Consider the following 13472-nt stretch of genomic DNA (forward strand, 5'->3'; position numbering starts at 1 on the left):
CTTTGTGTGCCATACAGCAACTATTTGTGGGCCATGTTGCAACTATTCAACTCTGCTATTGGGTGCAAAATCAGATACAGACAATACACAATACATAAACAAACGAGCTTGGCTGTGTTTCAATAAAACTTTATTTATAAAAACCGGCAGCAGGCTGATTTTGATCTGGTTGGTTTGCCAATCCCTGTTCTATAGTAACAGCACCCTGGGTTTCAGCTGGGTACAAAGTCATCCTGAGTGGACAACGGAAAGGACTGTAAGGAAGAGGCCAAACTACTGAAGGTGAAACTGCCAAAATGTGAGCAAGCAGCAAACTGGCAAAGTGAAGTGTGTCTCACACCCACTGTGCCCATTAGGCAGAGAGAATGGATGGGCACACAGGTGCCAATGCAAGTCCTTTCCCTAGTAGGCTCTGTTATGAAGGTTAGAGAGTGGCTAAGCATATCTCAGCCTCATCTTATCATCTCTAACAGCTCCAAGCCTTCTGAAAAAGGAATAATAAAGACCTCAGAATCATCAGAGTTCACTGTGGAAGACAAATACAGTGGCTTTTGTTTTGTTTATTCTTGCAAAAGGTTATTTGGCTCATTAGACAAAGAAACAAAACAAAAATAAAATAAATATATCACTTAAGTGAAAAAAAAAATGATATACCACGCTATTATTGTCACTCTTTAGAAAAGAGCAAACATATTCAAGATAATTGCCGTCTTCTGAGTGTAAGATAGCATTTTTAGTTATTTAACCATTTAGAGAGTAATTTCTCTGTCCATTACATTTCCAGGTAAATTTGGGGGTGCCAGGTTTTCATCTGGCTGCATAGAATAATGTTTCAGTTGAATGAAGGCTGCCCACTGTCACAGACTCAAAGAACTTCAGAATTTAGAAAAGAATTTTTCAGATTTCAGGCTTTTGGCAAAAGACTACTTTGTCAGTGTACACCTTATGAGATAAAAAAAATTTCTAATCTTGATTTACTGAAGTCCCTTCCAAGGAGTTTAGTAGATCAGACACCGATTTCTGAGGCAAATGAGGTTTCTACTTAGTCAATGCCCCAAAGATGACAGGAAATTCAACCACTGGATCCTGGCCCAATGTTTGTCTGCCTCCAAAAGCCTGTAGTAGGCTTACACTTCTATCACCAGATCAAGAGAAAAGTCAGGATGGCTGTGAGAGACAGAGCCAACATACCCTGGAGTTCAAGTATTTGGCTCATCTATCAGAAACATTTTATTTTAGCAAGGTACCTCTTTAAGGATTCACCCCTAAATCAGGTGGATATGCTAATCTACCTCTGAAATTCCTTTTGCATTTTTGAATTCAACATTCATATTATTTGTGCATTTAAAAATTAACTTAAAATTCTAAGCATGAAGTTAGAAGTAAACTCCAAAAGCCAATTTATTTATGTACGTCGGATTTATGGGCTCCAGAGCATGTGAAAATTTCAAGGTGTCTGATATGACCCATAGATACAGAGAACAGACTGATGGTTGCCGGAGGTGAGGGGGCTTGGGGGGCCTAGGTGACATAGGTGAACGGACAGAGAAGTACAGATTGACAGTTACAAAACAGTCATGGGGATGTTATAGTACAGCATAGAAAATGTAATCAATAATATTCTAATATCTATGTATGGTGCCAGTTGGGTACTGGAAATATCAGAGGGAACACTTTGTAAATTATATGATTGTCTAACCACTAGGCTGTACATCTGAAACTAATACAAAATAATACTGAATGTAAACTGTAACTGAATTATTTTATTTTTTTATTTAAAAAGAAGGTGTCTGATCTATTAAACTCCTTGGAGGGGACTTCAGTAGAACGAAATTAGGGATTATTTGATCCCATGAGGTGTACACGGACAGAGGAATCATTTGCTAAAAGCCTGCGGAATAAGGACTTTTCTCACTATATGCCGATGTGATTGAAGTATGTGTTCTCTGGCTAATGTCAGGGAGCTTTTGGTACTGTAGGCAGTGAACTCATTTGACCTGATGTCTCAGTATTTTAAAGCAGGTGGTAAACCCCAGAAAAAACAGTAAACCTACAGCCATCTGTTTACTGTGCTCTTTATCTAAAGCTATTCAGAGCCCTCAGGCTTTTTTACCAATAATGAAAAAATAAAGGAATTTGCAAAACCTCTTGAGCACTTTAGAATGCTTTTATTCTTGCATTAAAGAGAATCTGAAGAAGGCACCAAATGAAAGCCAATTGCCTACTTATCCCAAACTGCTTCTCCCTCGTCCAGTTTCTCATCTCCTTGTTTCTCCTAGTGCTGCCTGCCTGTCCTTTCAGCCATCTGATTGCTTATTATGATCAGCAAGTTGGCTAATCAAAGTAGAAAAAGGGAAGCTCAAATCGTTTTATTGTGTCCTTCTTACTGGCTTTATTTGACTACAGCACAAAGTTATTATGTGCAGTGTGGAGGGGAGGGGTTAGGCTAAAATAAAGAAATACTATTTTGTAGGCTAAAATAAAGAAATACTATTTTGAAATTATCTGTGACTCAGAACATCTTCCATGCTGTATGAATAACTGATACCCGTTAAACATGGCTAAGTTTTCTCAATGATAAAACCATGCGGGGTCGGCTCTTCAGTAAATTCGATGTAATTTCCCCTCCTGACTTTATACTTACGAGATTGCCTATAGGCACCATTGATAAAAAATAATAAATCATTTGTACCTTTCATGGTAAATGATTTATCTAAGCATAGATATTTATCTATTAGTCTATCTATCTATCTCCATTTATCTATCCATCCTCTGTGAGGCTGTATTTCACACTAGTTAAAAACTTGGGGTTTAGAGGCAGCAAATCTAAATTCAACTCCAACTCCTATCATTTATTAACTGTGTGACCTTGAACAAGTTACTGAACCTCTCTGAGACCAGTTTTCTTCCTCTGCTTGATGGGGAGAAGAAATATCTACCACTTTGGATGGCCGTGAGGATTAAATGAAATAATGCATATAAATGACTAAGCACAGAATCTAAGGTATAGTTATTCAGCACGTAGCAGCCATTGTTGTTTTTTGATAACAGAGCTTTCCAGATCCCAGACCTTCCAAAACAGCAGGAAAAAAAAAAAAAGACTTGAATTGAATGCCTTCAGCTCTTAAACTTCATAGTTCATTTATAACAGCCATGGAAAGATAGAGCCTACATCATGGTCACTGAAATAGTGGAAAAGTACCCATCTATTACTTCATGGAACTATCATTTGTGAAGGTCAAACACAAGCAGTCACTGGTAGGTGCTGAGGGAAGGAGAGAGGGACTTTAAATGAACATAATAACAGACACGAAAGAGACATGTACAAAGTGTTAAGATAGATGGAATAGTGACTCACTATCTTTGGTGTTAGGCAAGACTTTCAGTGGGTGTGGTTTCAGATTTGGGTTTTGAAGGCTGAATAGGAGCTCATCAAATAGAAGAGAGGCATGCTTGACCTCTGCTCTCTCAGTAAGTGGCCTGAACTGACTTTCAGAAATAGCAGGGTCCTTGAGAGAATAACTGCTTTGATGCAAACCTTAAGCATATGTGCTTGGCACGCCCCAATTCTCACATTGCTAGAGACTAGATATCTACGTACTGTAGTCCCTAAATCTAAACTAAACAACCACAACCAGAGACAGTCAGTACTCAGAGAATTTGGTCCTAAATCAGAAAGATTTCTGTAAGGTGATGATATTGTATAAGAAAGTAGGTCTATCAATGAATAATTTTCTATTTTAATTATAAAGATAAAATAACACAAAAACCCCACATGAAATAAAGGAGGCAAGATAATACTAAAGATATACCAACAGAATGAACACAAAAAAGTCAGGAAGGAAAAGGCATAACTACCTCAAATCAGAGAAAGGAATCATTCTAAGTTATTCTGTGCGAGTGAATTCAGTATTGGGAATCAGTGATGCTCAAGACAGGGGACCTACATCCATCAGTGCTATCCCTATAGTCCGCAGAGCATCTGCTGGGACTAACTGGAGAAACGTGGAACACAGCAGCAACTGGATGACTCCCAAAAGCCACCTGTCCTACCTTTGTGCTGGGAGGGTTTTCCTGACTCAGGAAAAGGAAAAGGAAAAGTGCCCAGGGACTAAGAGGAGGAAGAATGTGACTCTAACACTCAGGGCCCCTGGCACAGTGTGACAGAAGGCAGGCCAGCCAGGCTGCATGGGCGCTGACCGACAGAGCACTGAAACTTCCCAGGCAGAGGCTAGAAACATGGGCCAGCCAACTCAGGTTTCCATATACAATCCTTACCTGGCTGGCAGGAATAGATTGCTTACTTTAAGGAGAATAGAACCAGAGTCTGCTAAAGAAAATGAAGGGGGGGAAAAAGAAAGAAAGGAAACAACGAAACACCTCCCTAGGTTGCATTTAGCTGAGGGGACCAAATGTCCCTGCTTGACCAGGAGATTCCCCATTTATCCCGCTATTTCATCATAATTATTAATAGCAACCCGTTCCTTCTCAAAGTGTCCTGGTTTGGATGACAAATGACACAGTCACCACCTATTTACTCCATGTAACAAACTACTGTGACAAAGAGAAAATGTATTTCAGGATAATCAAAGAGCACCAGTTGAGGAGTGAACCTTTCAATTCACAGAAGAATGCCAACGTAGACCAACTGACTGAAGTAGAAAATCTTTCTTTCACAAATCCTAATGGAACTACTAAATCAGACAAGAAATATCAATTGGAATTAACACTATTAGGTGACGAGTTGACGGGGAACTGAAGATCCCTCAGGGACACCACACTGATGGCTTTTGGTGGCAGGAGGAAGAACATAACCTTATAACGGAGGGTGCCAGGTCCTGATACTCTGGTGAACACTGACTTCACCAAAGACGGGTAAACCCGTGCAGGACGTGAGTTTTGCCTCCTACTCAGAGGGTCTAGCCCGGGAGCAGGCGGTAAAGCAGTTTGCTAGGGGCGCCCTCACCCTGGTGAGCACCTCACCTTAGACAATGGTGTGCCGATGCCCCAAACAGAGGAACTCTCTAGAGGGAGAGCAGGGGTGTGCCGGGCACAGGACGGTCAGGTGAAGAGCAGAGGGAGGGTTTATGGCAAAAGAAGGTAGGGGGAGAAATGGTGAGGGCGACGCATTCATTCATAAAAGTAGACCTGTCAGATGGAGGAGTTATTCATTAGTAAGGGCCAGGAGCGGCGAAGGAGCAGCAAGTGAGACGGAAGAGGAGGTAAAGGAGCATCAGCGGGGAGGGCGGAGAGGCAAGCGCCAGATAGGAGACGCAGTGAGCGGGGACAGGGGACAAGGGACAAAGCACAGCAACATGGGCGATGCAATCTGAAATGGCAGAGGAAACAGAAGGACAGAGGGGGCAGGAAGCAAAAGAAAGACAGCTGGTCAAAGGTTGAGGGGGCAGAATTTGGAACAGACACGGGCTGAGTGCATCTTTTTCATCTCTGCGCTCAGAAACTTACATGGTAGGAGCTCAGGAGAGAGCCAAAGAGCAGGAGGGGAAGGAGGGGCAGGGGGCCGGGGATGGGGGGGCAGGCAGTGAGCGGGCAGGAAGGAAGAGTGAGGGGGACAGGAAATAAGGAGCCAGGAAAGCACACCTTTCAGAAGCACACGAGAGGGTTAACACTAGAGCAAAGGGGACTGACATGCCAGATGCATGGGATCCCAGTTTCCTGTAAGAACACCAGAACTGTTCTGACCCGGCAACATTTATGTGGCTGGCCTGCATCACATCTTACACAAATGCCTGGAACTAGGGTAAAAGCATGACCAACTTGATAGAAAAAACAAAACTGACTAGCTCTTGGATCTTCTATGCACTACTGAGTGAGCCAGGCAGCCTACAGGGCTCCTTATTTTCCCCAGGGTGCTGCTCTTGCCCAGAGGGTCATTTCAGCATATGAACTGACCTGAGGCAGCTGCATATTTTCCACCCATTCTTCTGTCTGCCCAGAACCAACACAAGAGGTGGATGCTGGTTAACATAATTAATGTGGACAGAAATTTGGCTAAATACTACAAAAAAATCCATTTTTCAGGCGCCTGATTATCTAGATTGCTGACTGCATTGATTACATTAATCCAGTGATGGCCAAATCTTTACTTTTTTCCTGTTAGGCGAGATTTAATCTAGAGAACTCAAAAATCTCTCCAGGATGCAAATCTCTCCCAGGATAAGATTTTGATTGACAACTCACAAAATAACTTTGGCATGCAAGCAAAATTAGACTCACGCGCAATTTTCATGCAAAGATAAACCTATCCATCAACATAATTTTGGCTCCAAGAAAGCAGTCAAGATTCTGTGTCTGGAAACTAGAAACTAGGACGTCTGATGTTTTAGAAGCCATAATCAAGCATACTTGTTTGTAGTTCTTGCCGTGTGTCGGTGTTTTTTAGCACATGAGTAAGATTATAAATTTATATTAGAAATTAATATTCAAAGATTTCAAATCACAATGGAGTTTGTGTTTGTGCAATTTGGAGGAAGAGATAGGTTGGTGAACTCATATTCCTGGAGTCATCAGTTGGTTTTCTAAACAGAAAAGAGTAAAGGAAACACTCTCCCGAACTCAAAATGCCAGTCCCTTATGAGGTTGGAGTAAGTTTATTATCTATACTTCCTAACTTTGAAGTTTGAATCAGACACTATACACAAAGCAGAGAATGCAGAAGTTAACACTGCAGAGAACCTGCACATGGAAGTAAAGAGAAAGATCCAAAGGGCCTCCTGGGCAAATACTCACTATTTGGTAGAGTCAGATAATTGATATTCTCGTCGTCTATCATAGCATTCCTGGATTCCAGGATCATTCCATAAACTCTTTATTGCATCTACGTATGGATTCTCAAAAGCAGACACCTTCTCCACATCAACTTCTCGAACTAATTGTGCATGAGCCTGTTAAAGAAAAAAAAATAGCAGTTTTGATCTCCTTTCCATCATTAAACATTGCCTTTGGTTCACATGTTACAATGAGCACATTGAGATCTTCCTTTAAATACTGGTTTTCAAACTGGTTTGTAATAAGCTAGTGCTTTTTTTTTCTGAGATACAGCCCAGTCCCAAATCATTCTCTGTAGAGTAAACCTTGAGGCTACTTAAAGATGACTGGAGGAAAGCAGAGTGTGCAGCTCCCATCAGAACAATGAGGATGTCATGCTACACACACGGCTGGTTTTAGGTGATACTCACATCATAAAGCAATTAACTTTATTAAAGGAAAAAAGGAATAACTATCTCCTCTGTAGTTTATTATAATCAAACACATAATATACCCAGCACATAGGTGTTACATCTTAGCAGAAACTCAGTCAGACTCCTTAACTAATCAGGACTACTCTCTATAGTTTAGAGTGTAAAACCACCAGAACAGCAGTTAACAGCAATGACTTAACTTGAACAACAGAAACCATTCCCCTTCCGTTCCCACACACCCCAACTCCTAAAATATTTATTTTATATCTGACTTCTCCACATTACCAGGTTGAGGACCCTATTCCAGTTTTCAACAAAGAAAAAGGACTTTGGTATTTCATTCTACAATATTTAGCAGGAAAGAAGTAAGGAGATTTTAAAAAATGTTTTCAATAAGATTGAAATAAAAACATTGCATGGTCAACCCCCAAATTAATCAAAATATATCACTGTTTAACAATCACAATTAAAACAGGTTACATGGATGTAATATATATGCAAATTATACATATACATAAATATGCAAATATGATAATTAATTACCCTGAAAACTGGAGGTAGGCGGCTGATAATTTATTCAAAGAGTCTTAATGTTTTACAAAAATACAAAACTCTGAACTAAGTTAGTGAGTGGCTATCATGATCACACGATGACCTAGTCATGCATTTCATAGAGTTTTAAGCAGATAGAATTGCAATAAATTTTATCCATCTCAGGCCTTGTCTGGTTCCCAACCTTTACCTTCCTTCTCTGTCCATAAGTGAGAAGGGCTACCTGTCCTTAGACTAATCTTGACTTTAATAAGGTTTTAAGAAGTACAACATGCTAAGACTGAAGAAACTACCTTTCTTGCTAGTTCTGCTCTGACCTTGACAGTCAGATCTAGTAATAGAGAAGCCCTAGCTCCACGATGGACCTCAATCTTGGAAAACAGGTCCCTGTAGTTGCTTTCTGTACCTAGTCCCTACCCAGGCCGTCTGCCTTGTTATCCCACCAGCGGTCCTGCCAGCCTGAAGTCCTGTTCCTGAGTCCCACTCCAGGTACCCCTATCTCAATCATAGTTCCCCATGAGATTCACTCTTTGAAAATAGTTATCACTGGTGACCCAATGAATCCCTAATGCGGTGCTCTGCTTGGCTCTGGAGGACTTGTTTTTCTGTGCTGGACACCAAAGGCTGTACTAGATCCAACTTCTCTGCCTTCGGCCTGCTGAATCGGACCTCCTCCAAGCATGGAACACTAGGTGTGGGGGCCTCCCCACCCTGCCCAACAGGTATGTAAGAACGTCAAGTTTCAACCCTTGCCTTTCTGCCCTTGCTCACTGAATACGATCAAGCTCTAACTCGTTGTATCCTGAGACATGACAATGATTACCTTGCTATAACCCTAAATTAGAGTACCCATCGTTACATCTGTATTCCAGGGTTCTCTGAGGATTCAGTGGATCCTGGAGGGCCGCTGGGGGCAGAAGCAGGGATATACAAGATGGTTTCTTTCAGGATAAACTCTCAAGACAGGGTTTTGAATCTGACTCTGCTTCTTCTTATGACACCAGTGTTAACCCTAGTGGGGAACATACTGCCCCACTAGCCTCAAGTGGCTTTGTACTGTGTTACAATACTATAGGGTCCATGGTTCTCAAAAGGTGATCTACACTCTAGCCACACCACCTAGGAATTTGATAGAAATGCAGATCCTCTGATTCCACCTCAAACCTTTTGAATCAGAAACTCTAGGAATGAGGCTGAGCCATAGAACTGCTATGGGAAACTAAAGAGAAGAGGCCCACAGAGGCATCAGTCATTCCAAAGCAGGAGTCATTAACAGATGTTAATAAGGGCTAGGAAGCCATGGAAACAAATAAAACAGGCTGCATATATGCAATAGGGAGTGAAGGGGACTGTGGCACACTGGGAAGCACACGCACTAATTAAAAAGGGCAGTTGCTATTTAGCTCCAACCAATTGCTGACATTAGGAATGTAGGTCTATTGTTGCCAGATCTTCCAATTTTTAAAAAATATATATTTTTATTGACTTCAGAGAGAGAGGACAGGACAGCGAGAGAGAGAGAGAGAGAAACATCAATGACAAGAGAGTCATTAATCAGCTGCCTCCTGCACGGCCCCCTGCAACTCAGGCATGTGCCCTGACCAGGAATCGAGCCTCGATTTCCTGGATCATAGGTTGATGCTCAACCACTGAGCCATACCCGCCGGGTATCTTCCAATTTTTTTTATTTTTTTAAAAATATATCTTTATTGATTTCAGAGAGAGGGAAGGAGGGGGAGAGAGAGAGATAGAAACATCAATGATTAGAGAGTCATTGATCGAGCCCACACATCAGGCATGTGCCCTGACCGGGAATCGAACCCCGATCGCCTGGATCCTAGGTCGACGCTCAACCGCTGAGCCACACCCGGCCGGGCATCTTCCAATTTTTTAAGGGAAGCCAAATAGATTTTTATGTGAAACATCTCTAATTTTAAACCTTGGCAACCCTATAAAAGAAATATAGTATGTCTGTGCCCAAGTTTGATTGGGGGACATTCATCTGTAGCATTTGTTCTAAAAGATTCGTCTCCATTTGCTCCCCTAATAAGCTTGACCAGTAACACTATGTCCCTGTGTAGAACCTAGAACTCAGGAGCTAGCTGGCCACTGGTTAACACATGCTAACAAATGAGTAATTTTCAGAACTTTCCTACACTAATATTTATACAAACTATTATACTATCCATAGGGATAAATGGTTGAGAACTTTCTCTGAACTGGCTAGTAGCCACATGGTGACATGGGTTAGTGTGGGCAGCATTTGAAATGAACTGGATACTCACTACACTGGGCCAGCCATGCCATTTGGAAGGATTTGTGTTTCTGTTTCTAGAGAAGTTAGCTTCTGCCAGAGAAAACAGTTTCAACATACCAGACACTTTCACCATTATGATTAACTGTCTATTGGACCCCATTGAGATGCTAGGTAATATAGCAACAAGGAGTTAGACATAATTCCCATGGCGGGGAACCGTTCATATAGATGGCAACCAAACAAAGCACAGGATTATGTGATCCGGGAGTAGGAACAAGAGGGAATTCTTACATTTCCAGCCTTAATTTCAGTTGGCTGTAAAGGCATTTAACTAAAGACAACATTCTCAACAGTGTATTGTAACTTTCCACTGAGTGCCTGCTTCTGTAAAGTGAGACTACTTTCTGTAGCCAGAAAACTCCTATCATGGTCTATCTCTGCTTACTTTTTCTTACATCTTCCTTTCTGTACCTTCTTTAGCTTTTGTTCTCGGGCTATGTCATGTGCCATCTCTCTGATTTTTCTCCTCTCCCTAAATGTGATCTTTGCATCCTTTGAACCATGGAGCTTTTACATTTTACTTTGTTAATCACTGTGTTTTCCCTTATTCCTCTTGTAGACTGTATGTTGAGGGACAGGGCTGTAGGTTACTGACTAATTTCTTTTGGGACCCAACACAGAGTAAGCAGACGAATATTGGTTTAATTTAATTGCATTTAAATATACATATAAATACAGTGCCATGTCCTATAAGTCAGCTTCTCAAGGAAACAGTCCGTCCATTACCTGTTCTCACAGCACTACATAATCCTTACCAGCACTTCTCTCAGTAGCTGGTGTACAAGAACTTGTGTGATATTTGTTAACATCTTCCTCCCTGATCATAGTATAGGTTCCAAAACAGGCTCAACGGTGCAGTATCAGGGCCTAGCAGAGTGCGTGCCACCTGGTAGATGCTTGATAAATATCTGTTGAATGAAGAATGCAAGGAAGGAAGAGTGGAAATTGTACTAAATTGGAAATCAGGATATCTGACTTCCAGTCCTGGTTTACCTCCAACACTAGCTATAACCCTTAGAAGAAATTACTTTACCTCTTTATAACTTTACTTTTCTTGACCATAGGTGATGCAGTTGGAGTAAATGATATGCCTTATCTAGCCATAAACTGTATAATTATAAATATATAATAAATACATCTACAATGTGTAGAGGACCAAGGAGTTATGACATTGTCCCTCTAGAAGCACATATCACTTATTAAAATGAGACTTCACTATTTCCAGCAGTATCTAACAGTACAGGGCAAAACATAGTTAAGTCTGCACATGAGCAATGCCGCACGTGGACTGAGCGAGCAGAACTCAGTATCGACAAAGAAGGCCAAACAAGGTGTCAAAGAGAAGACAGGGTTTGTCTGGCAGGAGGAGATGAAGATGCATGACATTTCCAAGGAGGAGGAATAGATGGACAAAGGTTCACTGGACAAAAAAACATGGCACTTCCTTTAAACTGAAAAAACCCAGTCTAGTGAGGAGTTTCGTGCTATTCATTCAAATTAACCTCCACAGTGAAAGCTATATGAACCATATCCGCCATGAGCCATAACTCTGAGAAGTCAACCTCCAGCATCCATGAAAGGGTATCGCCCTCAACAGCACACAGATCACCAACTGGCCTTCATCCAGGTCAGAATTTCTAAGTCATTTTCACTGCCTCCTAAACTTTGTTGTTTAATTCCATCCTTGTTGTTTTGGAAAATGACATTCAAATATAACCAGCTGTAATTTGTATTTATGTAAGAGTTTTCAACTGAAGTTATCTAATTGTTTAAAAGTATTACAGCATTTTACAAAATACAGAATTTTAAGATTGCCTATATGCATGACACCAACGGAAGTTCAATCCTCTCACTTTCTTGGTAAAAAAATATTCTGTATGTGGAAAGAATGTTTTTTAGTATGCTAGAATAAGAAGATAAATTAAACACTTTTCTATTTGCCCAAATGTCAAATGTGAACAACAGTAAAAATCACAAGTAATTATGTGAAATTAAACAATTACTAATAAAAAAACCTATGATGAAGTGAAGTAATTTCTAATAATATTATAAGTAATAAGTCAATTACAACTGACTACCCTTTTTATTTTGAACATTTTATAGAGAAAAGCAAAACAGAAAGGAGTTAATCATATAAACAAAATGTAAAATATAACTCTATTTCATTTTGTTAGAATTGAGCACACTGGATGAAAATATTTAATGGTGAATGCTAGCTTTCAAACTCCTTAGCAAGCTGGTGGCAAGCCTTAGAGGGAACATTGTGAGAACTAAGTAGCTACTCTTAGAAACTCTGGCAGAATTCTAGGGAAAGACCGCATGGAAACCGCAAGCTGTGCCAATGTGGTAACGTCTTGTTTTAGTGATTCGGTGGTCATAAAATTCAGGTAAATCTTAGACGTGTTGATATTTCCATGGTTGCTTAGGCAAAGTGGGGGAAGAACTGAGTTCCCACCATAGTGGGCCTTTGCCCACAGAAGGCCAAACCTTCAGAGGGAACAAAAAGGATCTTATAGTCACTTTGGAAGGATTCTCAAAAACTCATTAACACCTCATGGTGGCTTTAGGCTGGAATGTCACACCTATTCCTGTTCCTATACTCCCGAAGTAGAAAAGCAAATGCTAACTTCCACATCTGTCGAAGCTCTTAGACACAAATATTCAGCTCATTAGGCCTGCACTGTCTGAAAAGATGTCCAACACACAGAGAACCTCTAAATTAGAAAAAGTCCCAACCACTGTTGGAATCCATTTTAACTCTGAAGTGAGGCTCACAATGTCCTGTTCCTTTTCCTTGGCGCTTATTTTCATTTTGGCTTTTGATTCTAGAGAAACTGCAGACCCTAAAAAAACTGGGGGGAGGGGGGGGGTCCCAGGCTTTTTTGGTTTTGTTGTCTTCTGCTCAAAGGAAGTACAAAGTAAAACAACTGAATATGGGTCAGATCGCTCTGTTGTAATCCCACCTCCACCTGTACAAATTGAGCATGACTTTGGGTAAGCTACTTAACATTTCTAAGCCTCTGTTTCCTAATCTGTGAAATGGGGGTAATAATAGCACTTATCTTAGAGGGTTCAAGTACAGAATGCACTACAACGCTTAAAAGCAGAGCCTAACACCTAAAGCTACTAGTTATTTAAAAAGCAAAAGAAAAGCCCCAGTGTGGCTCAGTTGGTTGGGCATCTTCCTGTGCACTAGAAGGTTGTTGGTTCAATTCTGTCAGGGCACATGCCTGGGTTGTGGGCTTGATCCTCAGTAGGGGGCATGTGGGAGGCAGGTGACTGATGTTTCACTCTCACATCGATGTTTCTCTCTCTCTCTCTCTCTCCACCCTCTTCCTCTCTCTCTAAAATCCAATAAAAAAATATTTTAAGAAAAGCAAAATAGAACAGAAAATATTAAC

General features: G+C 40.8%; 1 protein-coding gene across 1 annotated transcript in view; it reads right to left on the minus strand.

The window, feature by feature from the left end:
- Positions 1-13472, minus strand: part of LOC107544926 (guanine nucleotide-binding protein G(q) subunit alpha) — a 245076-nt gene that overhangs the window by 65981 nt on the left and 165623 nt on the right. The window contains exon 3 of the mRNA XM_087822712.1: positions 6751-6905. Within this exon, the coding sequence (XP_087678838.1) occupies positions 6751-6905 (155 nt within the window). The remainder of the gene's footprint in view (positions 1-6750; positions 6906-13472) is intronic.

The sequence above is a fragment of the Miniopterus natalensis genome, chromosome 12, assembly GCF_054644295.1.
Source record: "Miniopterus natalensis isolate mMinNat1 chromosome 12, mMinNat1.hap1, whole genome shotgun sequence".
In the NCBI taxonomy this organism is placed as follows: domain Eukaryota; kingdom Metazoa; phylum Chordata; class Mammalia; order Chiroptera; family Miniopteridae; genus Miniopterus; species Miniopterus natalensis.